General features: G+C 38.8%; 1 protein-coding gene across 1 annotated transcript in view; it reads left to right on the plus strand.

Annotated features, from left to right (window-relative positions):
- mtmr10 (myotubularin related protein 10) overlaps nucleotides 1-18,690 on the plus strand; it is a 24,069-nt gene continuing 5,379 nt past the window's right edge. The window contains exons 1-15 of the mRNA XM_057851671.1: nucleotides 1-550; nucleotides 3,014-3,074; nucleotides 10,527-10,663; nucleotides 10,963-11,035; nucleotides 11,418-11,560; nucleotides 15,183-15,276; nucleotides 15,348-15,495; nucleotides 16,128-16,215; nucleotides 16,330-16,418; nucleotides 16,516-16,646; nucleotides 16,746-16,815; nucleotides 17,317-17,387; nucleotides 17,508-17,680; nucleotides 17,757-17,927; nucleotides 18,017-18,199. Coding sequence (XP_057707654.1) covers nucleotides 494-550; nucleotides 3,014-3,074; nucleotides 10,527-10,663; nucleotides 10,963-11,035; nucleotides 11,418-11,560; nucleotides 15,183-15,276; nucleotides 15,348-15,495; nucleotides 16,128-16,215; nucleotides 16,330-16,418; nucleotides 16,516-16,646; nucleotides 16,746-16,815; nucleotides 17,317-17,387; nucleotides 17,508-17,680; nucleotides 17,757-17,927; nucleotides 18,017-18,199 — 1,689 coding nt within the window. The 5' untranslated portion in view covers nucleotides 1-493. The remainder of the gene's footprint in view (nucleotides 551-3,013; nucleotides 3,075-10,526; nucleotides 10,664-10,962; nucleotides 11,036-11,417; nucleotides 11,561-15,182; nucleotides 15,277-15,347; nucleotides 15,496-16,127; nucleotides 16,216-16,329; nucleotides 16,419-16,515; nucleotides 16,647-16,745; nucleotides 16,816-17,316; nucleotides 17,388-17,507; nucleotides 17,681-17,756; nucleotides 17,928-18,016; nucleotides 18,200-18,690) is intronic.

Consider the following 18,690-nt stretch of genomic DNA (forward strand, 5'->3'; position numbering starts at 1 on the left):
AGTAGGGCGGGACGTCGCCGAGTTTCCAAACATGGCCGCTAAGCCGTTGACTTCATCTCCCCCTGCGTTCGGGTGAATTAGTCACACTTTGAGGAAGTCATTGGCAGCTCTGGACTTCAGCAACAGGTGGTTACGAAAATGTAGACGCCCGTCGTAAGCCTCTATATTTTCCTAGCGAGTTAAAGTTGCGCGAGGGCAACCTTTACAAACTTTTTATTCTGCACTTTTTGCTAACAAGCGCGGCGAGCTAACGCCGACGTCCCAACGCTATCTTGGGTCAACTTTTCCCCCCAAGGCGGCCAGCCCGGAATGGAGGAACACCTTCGCCCAACCAAGACGTCTGTTTTACTATATTTTCACTAGGGACGCATCGGGCTTAACCCTCTCACGGATTTCGACTTCCAAGCACTAGTTGAGTTATTTGTCGCCTTTAGTGGAAGCTAGCAGTTCCAAACGCCCATTCGTCGGAAACTCGACGGGGCAAACATAAACAATGTTTTCTGTCAAACCCACGAAACCAACTTTCAAGTGTTATCTTCCTCCTGTGCAGGTACGTGGATGCAACCAATACATGAGTTCATGCATTTGTATCTTTGATGTCATTTTGGGAAATTGCTAGATTGCTTGGTGAAGTACAACAGATGTAGTCAGTTTCAACTGGAAAAAGTACTCACACCCTGCTCACTCTGTAATTATGTCGAAGTAGAATAACACGTGATAGTTGAAGTACTTATTAAATTTCAAATATATAATATAATATATGTAAGAACTTGTGTTATTACAAGTTTTAAAAAAATAAAATATTATTATTTAATATCCTTATTAGACGCCATTTTTTAAATTACGGTACATTTTTAGGTAATATTCTAAATCATTTAAATGGTCACCGTTAGGGTTGCAGCTATCGATTATTTTTAGTAGTTGATAAATCGATGAACGAGTTAGTTCGAATAATGGAGTAATCGGATAAGGAACATAAAATATTAAAATACCTGAGCTTACCCTCAAACGGTATAAAAAATATACATATAAATGAGGATCTAAGTACAACAAAAGAACAATGGCGTACCACACGCAGGTTATTTTTAGACGGTGACGTCGCATCATAAAGCGGAAGTAAAGCCGAAGTGGGACAAAATAGATCCGCCCTCGCATAGACACAATGTAATTAGTGCTACTTTTCGCCGGTAATCTTTCAAAAACGAACATGCCGATCACGCATTGCTTTTTTGGAACTTGTAGAAACGACTATAGACATTACGACACATGAAGGATGTTTTCTTCATACGTTTCCGGAAACCAAAAACTCGGGAGGAAAAAATGTGAAGACCGAATCAACTTGCGCGGACTTTAACACCAGCTCGGCGAATCCATTCACGTTTCATATGCAGTAAACTTTATGTTGGGTTGGCATGGTCTTTCAGAGGACAAAGAGGTAAGCCATTTTTATATTTTTAACTTATTTTTTTAGCGTAACGTTGTGCCGTACTGCTTCTGACAATGAATGACCTGAAAAGAATTACAATGGTATCTGACTGCCACTGTTACCGTTTCTGTTCTATATTAAAAAAAAGACAACAACTTAAGTAAGGCGGAAGTGTAAATAAATTATAGGATTAAGATGTGTTATCAATGAAAAAATTAAAAGTGTTTGTTGGCTGTCACTGAGTAGCATTTGCGATCGCTACACAAAGCTAACTAAATTACCCCCAAGAACGGCAAGAGACGTAGGACAACCAGAGGATAAATAAGAAAGACAGGGCTGATGGTAAAGGATAGCTTGTTGAAACAGGGGAATGTCATTGTCAGTCGCGTCGATAAAAAAGCTAAAGCTATGCTTAGGTCGGCTCGTTTTTTTCGTCTTTTTCAGCCTTCGACACTAAAGACATCTCTTTGACTGAACATTTTTATGTTCTTCCACATCTTTGCCAGTCAATTTGGCCCCAGGCACTTAATTTTTGGAGAGAATTGGTAGGTTTAGCTCTGTAAACATCTCCTTCGTACACGATTTCCATTCATTTCCTATTAGTGACAAACGGTGGCTTGTCCCTACTTAGCAACAGTAGCTAATGTCATGAATATTAATGAGTGGAAGTGACGTGTTGCTTGCGGTACGCCATTGGCTAACTTGCATAGCAAAAGTCCGCTAGCTTAAATGCTATAAAATGCAAACATTTTTTTTTTTTATTATTTATTTTTACAATGCTCTAAACAAATAATTCAAATACATATACCCACAGAAAAAACCTGTGAAATATACGAATAAACTAAATTACGAATGCATTGAAAAAAATTAGCCCAAACAAAAACTTAGCTTATGTTGGTGTTAACAGGGATCAGCTGGATTCAGCCATGTAAAATGAGTTGTCATATTCACCACTGCCACTAGAGGGCAGTGTATTCACCCAAATCAATAAAACTAAATGCAAACACTTTCTAAACAAACCATTAAAACGCCACTTAATTAAACGAATACTCGAAGCGGCAAAATTTTATTCGAATCTTTTTTTTCCTAATCGAATTACTCGAGTTAATCGATTAATCGTTGCAGCACTAGCTACCATTGGATTTTTCTTTTTAATTATTTGCCATAAGTGGCTGTGAAAGGGGTTAAACCTCAAGTGAAAGTTTCTCAGGTGAGAGTTTGTTCATGAAGCATTTAGTGAAAGATCACTGCTAACTCTCCCAGTCTAAATGGAGTGGACGTATATCACTGTCAAGTGCAGTGGATGAGTTCACAGTGTGGAACTCTGAAATGCACACAAAATATTTAATTAATGTGTAATCAACATGTATAGCTATCCTTTTAAATTCATTGGAATTATATGTGCTTTAATTTACATGTAAAAGTAGCAGAGGTTTTGTAAAAACATACGGGTTTGGTTGGCTTTTATGACTGTTCTCTCCATGTGGGAAAATAAAGTAGTAATTCTCATGACCTACTTTGAGATGTCACATTTCTGCAGTCACTGATTAACCAGTAACTCTGCTGCTTATTCTGTTTCCTGTTTAGAGTGATGTGAAGAAGACCATCGAACCCCCTATTAAAAAGTTGGAACCAAAGCTACTTTCAGGTAAGATTGCATAGCGGATAAATACCTAAACCTCAGTTGCACATATTGTTGTTTGAGAATCCAAAATATTTTTTTCATCAGATGACTTGATGGGATAATAGGTCGCGTAAACTATTTTAAAAATATTTGATAGCGCGACATAGTAACAAGAGTCCACAAGCTAATGATTAGATGCGGGACTACACCTGTTTCTGGCAACATTTAAAATATTTGCTTTCAGCGCAACATGGTAGGACAAGTGAGTGTCAGGTGTCAAGTTTTACACCTCTTGTCTACATTTTTGAGGGTTCCTTTACATTCTGGCGCCATCCCTGTTACTGCTGTGCCTCTGCTACTACATTTGGAGGCTGAATTTATTTTCTTGCTGTTTATTTAGAACAGTGACATGGGAGGAGATGGTGAAAATGAGAATGAACTTTACACTATCTTGGTTGAAAATATTTCAGTACAATGCTGCCATTGCCCTTTGCGTTTTACCCTTTGTAGCATTACCCTTTTGTTGTTGTTGACCTGTGCCTTTTCTACGTGCAGCTGCTTCATTAACTAGAGCAGCTTCAGAAGCCCCCTTTCTAAATATAATTCTGGTTTAGAGCTTACCAAATGATGACAGATCCTCATGGGTGTGGTTCAATGTTGCCTGTTCATGAAAATTACCTTATTGGCCCGAATATAAGACGGCCCTGATTATGAGACGACCCCCTCTTTTTCAAGACTCAAGTTTGATAAAAAGACTTTTTGAACACCCAATAAATTTTTATACAGAAAATAATTACAGTACAGTGGTACCTCTACATACGATCGCTTCGACACACAAACTTTTCGACATCCGACGTAAAATTTGACTCGCCATTTGTTTCTACATCCGACGACATGCTCGAAATACGACGACAATGGCAGCACCGCAGACGAATGCATGGCGGATTTTCTTGTGTGACAAATCAACACAGGTTTCAGAAAAGGTTGGTACAGGTGGTGAAACAAGGAAAAAGTTGACGCTTACCTTCTAAATGAAGATGCAAATGACAGAAAAATATGAGCGTAGGGTGGGCATCTGTGAAATGGCTCAACAATACATCTCCACGGTCCTCCTCCGACCATCGTTCGCCAGTCTTTATAAGTTAAGCTGACAATTCTTATTGTGGTAACATCTCCAGAGAAATCGCCAGCTTCGCCACGTTTTCATCATTTCTTTCACAACTTATTCAACACAAAACGCCTGCTGTCTGCCGCAATTGACGATGTTCTCAAGAAAGCATTGAAAGCGAAAGTAAACTTTCACCCGCTCCCCTCCCTCTTTGTCACGTCAGCGCCGCGGTGCCTTCAGGTACAGAAAAAAACGTCCGCCTTATTAGAACCCGTTTCGTTACACTATTACAGGAATTATTATTATTATTATATTATTAATCCGATTTTTATTTATTATTTATTTGTTTTGCTATATGTAATTGGCATTTGTAATAGTACCAGCAGTATTTTTTAAGGATTTAGTGCAGGTTTTTGGGCTGTGGAACGAATTAATGGAATTATAATGTATTCCTATGGGAAAATCCTGCTCGACATACGACCATTTCGACTTACAAACAAGCTCCTGGAACGGATTAACTTCGTATGTAGAGGTACCACTGTACATCTGAAACAAATGATTATAACCAGGGGTGCACATAAGTGGTCCGCATGCGTGCATACTGGACATAGACAAATGCGCTGGCCCTCAACGGCTTCAATACGCTTTTGCGTACCGATGGCTGACCACTGTATTTGCGGCGGACACGAGAAAATCTATTCTCAAAATGTCAGAGGCAGGTCCCACTGAATAATTATTTCCGTGTTCCCCCACACCCATCAAAAGACAGACGACCAGTGTTGTTAATAACGGCGTTAGAATATAACGGCGTTACTAACGGTGTTATTTTTTTCCAGTAATGAGTAATCTAATTAATTACTTTTCTGATCATGGCAATGCCGTTACCGTTACTGAGGCGGGAAAGGCGTGCGTTACTAAGTTGGTTGAATAAAAAAAGTCTGAGAGAAACGGACTCACGGAGACGAGAGAGCAGAGCAGGAGTGGGGAAGACGCCGTTGCAACCGCGATGCTAGGTGGCTCCAGTAATACCTGACTGTAGCCATAGCCGACAAACTACGCCCACATGACACGGTAGATATCATATTATATAACTAGATGCAATTGACAGACACAGCTGCATTGGCAACATGTTTTAATGACTACATGCGTTAGTAAACAGCTGCCATCTTAAAGCAGTAGACCTCTCAGGAAGGCTCTGATGTAGAGATCCTTCATAGCGAACCTAAGTAACTTTTTTTTTTTTAAATCTAAAATGCTCCTAAATCGGCAAAATCTTAACTTAAATCTATCTTTAAATGATGAAACAGTTTTAAAACTTACACATGTTTAAAGTAGACAGAAGGGAACTAATGAAATAACGGGAGCGATTTTAACAACTTTAACGGTTGATTCACAACTTTAAATGGCTTCCACACATAGCAAAGGTTACTATCTAGTTATCGCAATACCCTTGTGTCGAGTTAAGTGGAGGGTAAAGAATTGGGCTAGGGCCAATTGTCCCCCAAACCCTTTAAACTTCACATTGCGTGACCTGTTTTTTTTTTTTGAGAAAAAAAAAAAGGAAATTACCACTAGTTACTTTTCCAAGTAACTAATTGCTCTTACATTTAGGTAACTGAGTTACTAACGCAATTACTTTTTGGGAGAACTACTTTGTAACTGTAATTAATTACTTTTTTAAAGTAAAATTAACAACACTGCAGACGACAGAGACGTCACCAGGAGCTACCGAAAAAAAGGACTTTTGCTGAAAAGTGGCTGCAGGAGGTACCATGGCTTGAAGCAAATGATGCTCTCATGGAAATGTGGTGCTAAACTTGCCGTGAGAATCTCAATGTCGCTGATAAGAGCAACGCATTTTATGTAGGGTCAAAGAATTTCAGCCATCCAAACTTTGAAAATCACGAAAAAAACAGAGAGCATGATGGCAATTAAGCAAACTATCGATGTCACACAGGACCCCACTCACCCTATGGACAAGTGGCGCAAAAAAGTTATTGAAGAACAGCGCCATGCACTGACAAAGATGTTTTTGCTCGCATTTCACAAAGCTAAACATGCACGTTCAATGAGCTCTTAAGAGGTGGACATCCCACTTTTACAAAGGCTTGGAGTTAATGTGGGAGGCAAAAAAAATATGCGTACCCCTGTATATGTCTTTACATTTCACTTCAGAGTAATGGCAATTTTGTTGCGCCAGTTGATGTTAATCAAGTGTTAATTGTTAATAAAATTAATTTAAAGTAATTGGCTCCAAGTAAAGCTTGTCATAATTTTATCGCATCAGGCGGGTCGGCTCTCAAGCTCAATGAGGACCAAGTCGCATCTCCAGGGCCTCCTCTGAGAACCTGGGCAAAAAAATTGTGTGCACCCCTGATTATAACCATATATTTGGGAGAAAAAACATGTTATTTTGCCTCACTCAAATTTTAATAGCTGAGCATTTAACTAAAGTTCAATCACGTTCGTAAATGAATGACTTCTGGTGTTTGAAATGTAAATAAACCAATCTATTGTGATAAAACAACAAAATTGCAATAACTGCATTGACCATCAAAGTGAAGTCTAACTGTAACTGTAGTCTTGACAAAAATCTGAATATGGAAAAACGTTGCAATAAAATGATGCAAACTGGTTAAACTAGTAGCTGAGATCTGTCATGACAGAACATCGCTTCAATGATATCTGGCGGCATTTAGAGTCGTGAATGGGGAGAGTAGCTGAGATTTGTCATAACAGAACATCGCTTCAATGATATCTGGCGTCGTGAATGGGTATAATGTCTAGACCGCGAATATAAGCCGACCCCCTCTTTTTCCAATCTCATTTCAATGCAAAAAACACAGTCTTATATTCGGGCCAATACGATATTTAGTGTGCTCCTTAGAGAAATTATATACAGGTGAAGTGCCTTGTAAAAGAATTAGTTATAGCTTCTAATTAGAACATATACCTTTAATATAGGACGTCTACAGCGCCATGCTGGTCCATTTTTGACAAACTCCCTATTTGTATTTTTGCTCTGGAATATGAACTGGGCAATAATTTTCAATCATACAAATGGGGTGTCCGGGCTTTCCCGTAGAGATCATCCGGTCATCCGGGAGGGACTCTGTGTCGGGCTGCTACTCCTCCGCGTTGAGAGGTGGCTCAGGCATCTGGTTTGGATGCCTCCTGGACACCTCCCTGGAATAGAAAAGAATAGAATAGACCTTTATTGTCATTGTCAGCAACGAATGAACATTGTGAACAACGAAATTTGACGTGGCACTCCAGTATAAAAATATGTGTTTAATTAAAATATATAAATAGGAAAATATATACACTAGGGCTATAAGTAGAGGTAGCAATCTTTGGGCACCTAACAATTCGATTACGATTCAGAGGCTACGATTTGATTATAAATTGATTATTGATGACGCCCGCCCCAAAGGTATTAGCTGCTTTTGATGTTGCGTACATTAGTTACAAAAATTGTACAAAAAGCCTCTCAGGCTTAAATACAGGACTATTTCAGTATCAAGTTAACAGTTCAAAACAGTAAATGAATACTCAAGTCCCCATTTTGTATCGGCAGCTTTAAACTACATTCAATAAATTTAATATTGTGAATCAACAGTTAAAGTGGTAAAAATTGCTCCCGTTATTCCATAATTTCCCTTCTGTCTACTTTCGACATGTGAAAGATTTAAAACTGTTTTTAACTCTTTCACTCCCAGCCATTTTCACCAGAGCAAGGCCCTTCGCTCCCGGCCGTTTTTTCTGGATTTTGACTGATTTTGCAAGGCCCACAGAAAATTCTGTTATATTGCTATATAAACTTTGAACCCACCAAAAGAAAGATTGGACTCTCTTCTTTCAGCAGAAAAAAAAAGTAGGTTCGTATCTTTTTCCATTCTTTAGAAATCAGCATTAGAAAATAGCTTAGTTTGAGCAATTTTCCAATTTCTGATGAAAAAACGGAGAAAATGAGCTTTTTGTAAACGCATACATTTCAAACATAACTTTGACTTTAACAAAGCTATTTTTTGCATTAGTTACATCCCAAACATCTGAATAATGTTTTCCTTTTACAAAATACTATGAACAACCAGACAAATAGAGCTTTAGATAGAATAGTAACAATTTATTCACACACAACGACTGAGAGATGACGGTTTGTCGCCGAGATGACGCCGTTGTCGCCACGTCAGCTGTGTAAACTTTTCCCTCATCGTTGTCTGTCTCACAAAGATGGATTATTTTTGCATTTCTGCGGGGTCTGCTAGGCGAGCCGCTCCACGGGGGGTTTCACTCGTTTTGCACAATCGTCCAGCGCCTGGTGTCCCAGGCGTCCTCTCGTTGTTTTGTCCGGTCGGAGCGCCGCCTGGGCTCAATCCGCCAGCGCTTTGACAATGCTGGCCGGCCGTTCACTGCTGTTGAATCGGCTTGTCTAGTCTTCCAAAATGCGCTACTGCCCTCCAGTGGCCAGTTTTATTGCTTTAAAATTGGTTTGGAGCGTTTTTCTTTGTTTCTCAGATACAGCGGAAGCTATATATGCTTCTTATAAAAAAAAAACGCAAAAGACGTATAAATACGGTTGCGGGACAGTTGAGCATTTAAAAATAAAACGTATTTATACGGTTCCGGGAGCAAATGAGTTAAGATCAAGTCAAGATTTTGCCGATTTGGGAGTATTTTAGATAAAAAGTTAATTAGGTTCGCAACAACAGCCTTCCAGGGCAGTCTACTGCTTTAAGATGACGGCTGTTTACTAACGCCGGCAAGTCTGTCATTTCGCATCTAGTTTTCTATACATGTGCTGCTAACGCCGCCGAATCTGTCATTCCACATCTAGTTCTTTATACATGTGATATCTACCATAGCATTATGTGGACGTAGTTTGTAGCGGTTGTCAGCAGCAGTCAGGTATTATTGTTTTTTTTTTTTTTTTTTTTTTTTTTTAATCTAGCGGCATGAGTTGAGCCTGAGCCATGAGTTGAGCATTGTCATTACCCGGCTAATGACAAGCATGATGTTTACTCTTGGTCCGTTCCTCATTGCGTCCTGCTGACTGTGTTTTAGTTCCGCTTTACCTGACATATTTCAATAATTGGAATTTGGATGTTTGTGAATCGTTCGCGAATCTTCCACGGCTGAATCATGAATAATCTAAGAATCGGAAATTTCGCACACCTTTAGCTATAAATGAGTAATTATAGCTTGCTTAGACTGAAACACTTAATATGCAATGCAGAAATAGTGCAATACTGTCCTGAAGTTAGCAGCACCATTTGTGCAAAAGCAAGAATATTAAGCGGCAGATGATGGATGGATGGACGGACGTAGATAGTTTCTCCTAGAATGGCCCTCATAAATGGCCAAACCCGATCCCCATCATGCCTTGCTGTGATATAATTAACAACAAATTTGCTGTGCAACCAGCATGCACAGAGAAACGTACAACACACTAAACAAGTGATGTTACATGATGTATAGAGGTTTTGATGCTTCTGTCCTGAAATTTGGGGGGCGTTTTCATGAAGCGCGCATTGAGGCCTGGATTGTTTAGGGGAGGGGCTGGAAACAATGAATGCAGGAAGTCTTGCTTCCTCACTGCACCACGTGATTGATCCAGGAAATGGTTTGGTCACTGATGCGATGTTAAACAGCAATTGAAACTCTTGAAGCGCAACATTCAAAATGTGGGTTTTTGCAGAGAGTTACAGTCTGTTGAGTTTGAAAAGCTTCGGTAGTGTTAGTTTCGAGATCGACGAGTTTAGCAGCGGGTACGAGTATAGTTTTCTCAAAAGATCGCCTAAAACCCACAAGTTTTAAAAAACCTATGTTTAAACAAAAGTTAATAGAATTTCCTATGTTCTTTATATCATTGTCCAATTTACACCAGCATATTGAGCGCGCTATTCCTTGTTCCACAAGCACTTTTTACTGTTTTCTCCCTGCACTCTTAATATGATAAAAACACTACACAACGAGCCATATAGTACTCTACAAATGTGGGAGAATCGACTCACAGAACAAATTTTAAATACTACATACAATGCATATATTAATTATGCAAAAAAAATTCTAAATAATTTAAGGGCAAGTGTCTGTATCGGCAACATAGGTATTGAAAATAAATAAAATTGTCAGTTAACCAAGCCCCTTAAGGTTAATAAGGTGACCCCAAATGTTTTTTTCTCTTTAACAGTCAATGAGACAAAGGCCTATTAAATATCCCGTTTGTAATGATTCAAATTCTGTGACTCGCCCCTGATACGCTTTACCAGTAGGGGTCTTTGTGCACTGTGCACTTAAAGCTTCTTTCTCATCTAACATTTTGTCAGCCTGTCCTAGATTTTAAAGGTGTGCGCCTCTGCTTTCAGGGGAGATAGTAGTGAACGAGGTGAACTTTGTGAGGAAATGCATCAGTGCTGAAAGCAGCCAAGATGACCTTTGGGGGAAGTTGATATGTACCAATTTTAAGGTCTCCTTCATCCCTCAAGATGCTCCAACAAAACAGGTAAGAAGGTGGTGTGGTGGTCACGTGCTGTATAAAATGTCACAAGCTGTTTGTAAAAAAAACCATTGTCCAAAATAAATGATAAATGACTCAAAATCTTGTATTCCCACTTCCATGTTTGTAACATGAATGAACTGGTAAAAAGGAAGTAAACTTTCCTGTTCTTCATTGTGAAGTGAGAGCATGCGTCATTTCCACCTATGCTGCAGACTTTTGGCGAGATAATAAAGTGTAAAGTCATTGCTGAACCTGATTTTAGTGGGTTTAGTCACATGTTCTGCTTTTGTTTTGTTGCTCAGAAGTTTCAGCTGTCCCACCTGCTGCTTGGAGACCATGATATCCCCCTGACATGTTTAGAGCACGTGGTAACAGGTAAGACTGGTCCTAACAAGCGCTTGTCGTTTTGTTTTAGCTGGCTTTATGTAATGGCTTCCCATTCCAAAGCTGTTACTCGATCTAGCCTCTGATAACAAATGATGCCATCCCAAAGCCCGTGTTTTGCATCCGATTCTTGATTGTCTTCACACATCTCACTGGTCACTAATGGCTTACAATGCAGGTCCCACTGAGCACAGAAGGAAGTGTGTTGTAATAATGAGGCATGTTTGTTTCATGTGTACAAACTGGGCTTTGTCTGTACTGGAATAATTAAATCGGTCCTCATTTTGGCCTACATCAGATTGTTTTCTAGTTGTAATTATATCTCTACCTGCCTGTTATGAATCTTTTTTTCAGGAAATTTATTATTTTTCAGTGAACGATACAAAGGGGAAGAAGAAAGTTTTGGGTTCAAACCAAAAGCTCAAGTTTAACCCCACGGAGCTCATTCTTTACTGCAAAGACTTGCGGATCATAAGGTTCTGCTTTGATGAGGCTGGACCTGAGAGTGCGAAAAAGGTAAGCCACCGCTCTTTAGTTTATTTTCTACGGGGTAACGTTCAGTGGGCTTTTATTTTTTTTTAAGACATGGTGCTAGTCAAACCATGTCTTGTCCCTGCCAAAGATCATTTTCTGCTACTAATTTCATTGGACAAGTGTGAGACGTTGGTTGTGACCATGCGTTTCTAATTTCCAGTATTGTATGTTTTCTTTAAGGATTGAGCATTGACACCATCTACAGCAGGAGTGTTAAACTCATCTTTGTTATCGTAGTTGTGGTTTCCTTAGGAGGGCCATTATGTCTGCCTAATAGGGCTGTCACGATTAATTAATTATCAACTATCATATAAATCATTTTTTAGTCGATTAATCGTTTAGAGACTTTGTTGACCTCAAAATGCTCTTTTGAGCTGCCTAATACCAAATATTTTGTTATGTGTCTTAATTGTTTTTTTATGTTTACATTTTTAATTCATCAAAAAAAGGGAAAACAGTGTTTTCTTATTTAACACATTTTTGTTATTTAAAAGAAATGTTAAAATGTTTTTTTTTTTTAATTAAAAGCAAAAAATAACACCGTAATGCTTTTTAATTTTTAAAAATGTTCATGTATGTTGTTTATCTGATCTTTCATTGGGGACTGCAGCTATTGTATTTAAATTTTAGTGGAAAAAACATTAGGTGATTAGGGGTGTGCCATCTTAGGCACCCCACGATTCGATTCGATGATTCAGGGTGCTACGATCCGATTACTAAACGATGACCGCTGTATTGACGATGATCGCGATTATCACGATTATCGATGCATCCTACATGACTACTAAATACAGTAGCCAAACAAAATATATGTCCATTATTTATTTAAAATATCCTAATGATTCAACAGGAACGATGGAAACATGTCCATACAACAAAAAGCTGCCCTTAAGCTGCTTTTTTCTTTTATTTTTTTACAAGAAAGTGCAAAAACATTAACCATTTTAAAGGGAGTACTTATTTCTCTCAACAATACAATAACATTTACACAGGTGGAATGGATTCCACATTTTCTGGAAAAAAAGTGTCCTTAGAAATAAGACTTAAGTAATATACTTTGTTTTCACAGAATTCTGTACTATTTCGCATGTTTGTTGTGTTACCGCTGTACTTAATCGTGGTTTTACACGTTCTGCATATGAAATACATGTTAACGAATTAGCTAGGTAATTAGCTTAGCGCTCAGCGCTAACTATTAACATCTCAAAAACAACAACAATAAAGGCTAAACAGTACAAGAGGGTTTGTGTACTCCCCTCTTTTAGATGCACACGGGTCTTAGCAACTCACTCAGGACATTTTTCAATTGAAATGCCTTAAACCTACTGCTGGATATCTAAATGACAAGAGGCAACTCTCTCTCTCTCTTCCCCTCTTGCTCTAAAAAAATAACTTGCGCACAAAAGCGCGACTACCGGGTTGCGCATCTGTCCCTGCCTCTCATACACAAATTTATTTTCCAGTATTTTAAAAAGGAGTGAGTCTCTCTCTCAGTAACCAGCAGCATCCATCATAACGTGTGTGCGCCTGTTAACGGTGCCCGGCGGCAGACGTGTCTTGAATTTCGTTCTGCTACGAGTGGCTGCCATAAAGTTATTAGGGAAAAACATCGTTTTTGAACCTTTATGAATCGTTATCGAATCGTCACATGTCGAATCGCGATGCATGTAATAATCGATTATTTTGGAACTCCTCTAAAGGCCACCCACCCAAAATTATGTGTCGGGCCGATTCTGGCCCCAGGCTTTGAGTTTGACATCTGTAATCTACAGTATGTGAAGTAATGCTGACTGTCCAATTTGTACTCTTGCTTCTCTTGTCCATGTCCACCGTAGTGTGCTGCTGACCCTTTCACTTCCTGACACATGCACACTGGTTTAGTGGCATGGCCACTTCCTCAGCGACAAGAATAGTTCTGTCATTTCTTTCTTCACAGTAGCCACAAAATGAGCGCTTTTGACCAGAGGGTAACTTGAAAATAAGTTATACTGTACATAGAACGTCACTATACAACGTGCCAGTGACTGAACACATGAATTTACTAAATTGTATCTCTGATCTCTTGCCATGCCATCTGGGAGCAATTTCCTTAGTACATACCTGCACCACATTTGGCGCGCAACATATACCTGTAGCATATACAGAGTAGAGTGCTCTGTTCAGTTGGGCCTTGATGTCAGTAAATGCAAGCAAATCTTGAACCTAAAGAAGTAATTGTTTAAATACATTTATGTGAAAGACAGTTACTCAAAGTATTTAAGTATGCAAATCGTGACTTTCTTAGACTTCTGACAATGGAGAAAATGTTTAACACCTTGTTGTTGGAATTTACGTTTAAAAAATCTATATCAAAAGCATTAGGGGAATACATGACTACGAGTTCATGGAAAGAAAGGAAAGAAGAAAATATAGAAAATTCCTTTAAAAAAAAAAAAATAAAATTAATTTTGCAAAAAAAAAAAAACAAAAAAAAAAACAAATACAGAGGAATTTATACATAATTAATAAATCGTCCGATCACTGCCCAGTCAAAATGGATTGGACGTCTTTCACTGTCATTGACAGCTAACGAGTTTGAATGTCACTCTCACCCTAACTTGTCATTCCATAGTATTTTCTTCCCTCCATCTTCAAGGTCTTATGCTGTCATTGGAAGTCAGTAAGAGAAAATGTCACACTGACCCTGGCCTGTCATACTCTAATCTTTCCTGCCCTACCTATTGGAGGTCTCTCACCATCAATGGCACTGAATGAGTTAAACTGGGAGTGGCATCACAGAAAAACTTGAAGGTCATAAAAACTGAGAAAAGCAAATTATTCATGAATTCATGAAATTATATTAAAGCTTTTAAAACAGTTTGGTTCTACAGGTTGTTGATGTTTTAGTTTCAGTGCTTTAGGTTGTAATGTGTGAGTAACTGTTGTCAATGTAAAAAAAAGTTCATTTTTAGAACAGCTCTGGTATGTCTATCACCTCAATGGCAACCAATGAGGTCTACGCAAACTGGTGCAACACATATAAATAGATATTACTGCGAAAATACATAGGGAGGTTTTATAACCAACATGAGTGTGATAATATGAGGCATTTACAAGTAAGTGAATTACCTCATAAGGCAAATAGTCATGATGTCATTTACTGTATTGGCCTGAATGAACTTTTGTAATGTTGGATTTTCTTCAGAATGGTCTTTATTCCAACATAGAAGTTCTGGAGTGGACATATATTAGCTCCTCCACGCTGTTGTAGGTATTTACGGACACAATGTTCGTAATTACAGTGTGAAGCTAAAAAAAAAAAAATAGGACTGGCCCTTTTTTCTTTACAACATGTGGAATTAAGCCAACCTATAATAACTTTTTTTTTTTTTTTTTTTGCCATGGTAAATTACAGACTCGGGTACTCCCTTATGCACGCACACACACAGTGTTTTCTTTGGTGTCCTCATGCTATTCACGGCTTCCCTTCTGAATGGCCTGCTTTGTGTGACTCCAATGCAATCCAGAGCAAAATGTTTGGTTCCCAGGTCACTCTTGTTCTTTGTGTTGGAGTCATCATCACTGTCTCTTAAACATGAACAAAGTTTTGCATTTCTTATTCTAGGTTTGTCTTGCTATTGCTCACTACTCCCATCCGGCTGATCTGCACCTGCTGTTTGGTTTTGAGTATCAGGGGCGACGGTACCATGAATCCAAAGGTTCTAAAAATACTCTAAAGTTTTTAACTCATTCATGCAAATCTCACTGAATTTCCACCTACGCTTTCTAGCTGAGCGACTCAACGGGTCTGTCCGACGAGGAGGGTTACAGACGCCCATTTTCGATCGTCGGTCAGAGTGGGACAGAGAGATCAAGAGAACGGGCGCCTCGGAGTGGAGAGTTTGCTCCATAAACGAGCTTTACCACATATCCTCAAGGTTTGACTTGGTGTTATTTCTCACAGTGCCATGAGTGTGAAGGAAATTATGCCGGCACCTCATAAGAATATTATTGACTAAAATTCTCCCTGTAGTCATGCTTGATGTTTTTGGTTAAGACAGTGTATTTACACTCTCAACTGTTTTGCTTACTTCATTAGTGTTTCACAGTAACATTCATTTCTCCAATTGACAGTAAACCATTGATTCTAGAGGTGATCTCATAGGGCACAGGTGTCAAACTTACAGCCCAGGGGCCAGATCAAACACACCACATCATTTTGTGTGGCCCACGAATGTAAATCATATGCATCGACTTTTTTCTAGTTAAAATTAAATTGGCTGCCATTGACAAAAATCAGAAGGCGCAGTCAAAAAATGTTTCAAAGCGTCCCAACTTTTTAATTTTTTTTAACATCTCAACTCTCGTTTAGAAAATGTCTCCTCTCCTCAATAGCAACCAATGACTTAATAAACTTCTTTAAAAGTTTTTTTAAAAAATGCTAATAAATGAAAGCTGAAAAATAGATCAATAAAAATACAAAATAAAACTATTGTATTTTATTTTAACAAACACATTTTGAGAGCATAGATTTTGTAACTCATTGTCTTTCTTTTCTACTGGTTCTCAGTCTTCCAGAGTACATTGTCGTCCCAGTTTCTTTGGCAGACCAAGATCTAAAGCAGTATTCTATATTCTTAACTGGCAACCGCCTTCCAGTGAGTATCATTTCCATCTAATGTGTCCTGTTAGTCAAAAAAGGACCATGCTTGTTAGTCATTTTACTTCCTTTGAACCCATTAAGTTGAGCGCTTGTGTTTCCTTTGCTGTAGCTTTGGTGCTGGAATCACCGCAATGGAAGTGCTCTTGTACGCATGGCTAGTGTGTGCGATCCTGTCCAGCAGAGGAAGATTGAACAAAGGTAGAATAAACGTTGAACCTTTTTGCTTGTTTAAATCAAAAGTTAAATAATTGGTTCATGGTAAATAGCCATTAGTCAATGTTGATTGTTTTGATAGGATCATCACTGCTGTTACAAAAAGCCACCCACAGTGCAGTGAAGTCTTCATTTCAGATTTGGATAAGGGTCTGCCGAACATCCAGGACATTCAGAGTTCTTTCGTAAAAATCCGACAGATCTGCGTCATTGGTGCGCCTTGTTAACGCTTCCCATCTGGACTCTGAAAGAATTCTTCAACATTCTTGTGTTCAGTTGAGATTACAAGTGCTCTATTTTGATTGTGTGCAGATCCGTTTGAGGAGTCTGAGGAAAGATGGCTTTCATCCATTGAAAACTCACGATGGCTTGAGTATGTCAGGTATGGAAAATCATTACCAGTGTCTATACAACCCCTGGCAAAAAAAAAAAAAAAAAAAGAATCACCAGCCCTGGTGGATGTTCACTCGGTTGTTTTATTGTGTAGAAGAAAAAAAAAAGTCATTTCAAACGGCAACTTTCTGGCTCTAAGAAACACACTAAGAAATAAGGAAAAAAACATGGAATTATCAAGCAAACACAAAATAATTTGTTGCACCACCTAATGAGTGACAAACAGGGCTTTTCATCAATCTGGCTCCAACCTTCTCTAATTGCAGTTATCAGATCAGCTTTGCATGTTGGAGCCTTTATTATGGACCATTTTCTTCAAATTACAACACATATTATGAATTGGATTGAGATCCGATGGACTATTTGCAGGCCAAATATGGTGCAGAATAAAATAAGTACATTCATATTAGAATTTCTATAAACCTCATCACTAATACTCATAATGATATTCCTATGCATTACATTTGGAAATCGCATTCTGTGATTTCAGGGCCTTCCTGAAGCACTCAGCTGAAATAGTGTACCAACTGGATGGAAGGAGTGTTTCAGTCATTCTCCTTGGTAAACGCATCTCTACGTCACTTCTGATAGTTTATCTTGTGACTGTTCAAAGACATTGTACCCACTCAATAAAAATGTGCACTTACTATCAATTTGTTGTTGGCCCATGATCTTGTACAGAGGAAGAGGACCGTGACCTGAATTGTGTAGTGTCCTCCTTGGTGCAGCTCATGGTGGACGCTCATTATCGCAGCCTTGTTGGATTTCAGGGTTTGGTGCAAAAGGAGTGGGTGATGGCAGGCCATCGCTTCTTAGATAGATGCAACCACTTAAAAAAGAATGACAAAGAGGAGGTACAGTACATGTTACTCAATTTGTCCAAATTTGTCAAGATACTTATTGTGGGTTTCCTTTTTTTTTTCCTTTAAGTCCCCACTGTTCATGCTTTTTCTGGACTGTGTGTGGCAATTGATGAACCAATATCCAGCTGCATTTGAGTTCACAGAAGCCTACCTGACAGTCTTAAGTGATAGCATGTGGATCCCACTCTTTAGCACTTTCCTCTTCAGCTCTCCTAAACAACGGGCTCAGTACTTAATGGTGAGGAATGTAAAAAATTATCAGCATTTTTCATTTGACGTATGGGATGTACGGTAGGTAGAAATTATGACTCCCTTTTGTTTATGCAGGACTTTGCAAGGAATAAAGCCATCCCTCAAGGGGAGGACCCAGTAGTGTACTTTCCTCCTGTGTGGGATTGGTCACAGCAATTCTCTACCAAAGACCAAACCTTATTTAACAACCCCATGTATGTTGGAAAAGGAACCGCGTGTGTTCTCAATGGGGAAGTGAAAAGCTTTAGACGCACAAAGGTAACAAGAGCAAGCCTCTCTGTCTGCTTATTTGTCGCTTTATTGACACAACTGATAAAAGGTTGGGGCCAGTAGCACCTCCAGAATGTTTTCAGAGGGGTGGCCAGATGCAGATACATAATATCTTGGGGTGGAACATCAAAATAATAATATTTTAAAAAACAACAAAATTTTAGGATATTATTACACTGTTGTAGTAAACTGACCAGTCAAAAGCTAACAGGACTAACAGGACTTTCGTTTGTTTTGTAATATTTAATGTAACTATTGTGATCTAATGACAAACGATTTGATATAGCCAACAACTAGTTTGGTAATTTATATATCGGACGATAAGTCGATACAGCCAATACTTGCTGGACGATTTCCATATCGGACGACAACTTGGGTGTACTAAGGCAAGGCAAATTTATTTGTACAGCACAATTCAACACAAGGCAATTCAAAGTGCTTTACATCACATGAAGATCCACGAGGAGAGATGAAATGAT

Source organism: Corythoichthys intestinalis, chromosome 1 (assembly GCF_030265065.1).
Source record: "Corythoichthys intestinalis isolate RoL2023-P3 chromosome 1, ASM3026506v1, whole genome shotgun sequence".
Lineage (NCBI taxonomy): Eukaryota > Metazoa > Chordata > Actinopteri > Syngnathiformes > Syngnathidae > Corythoichthys > Corythoichthys intestinalis.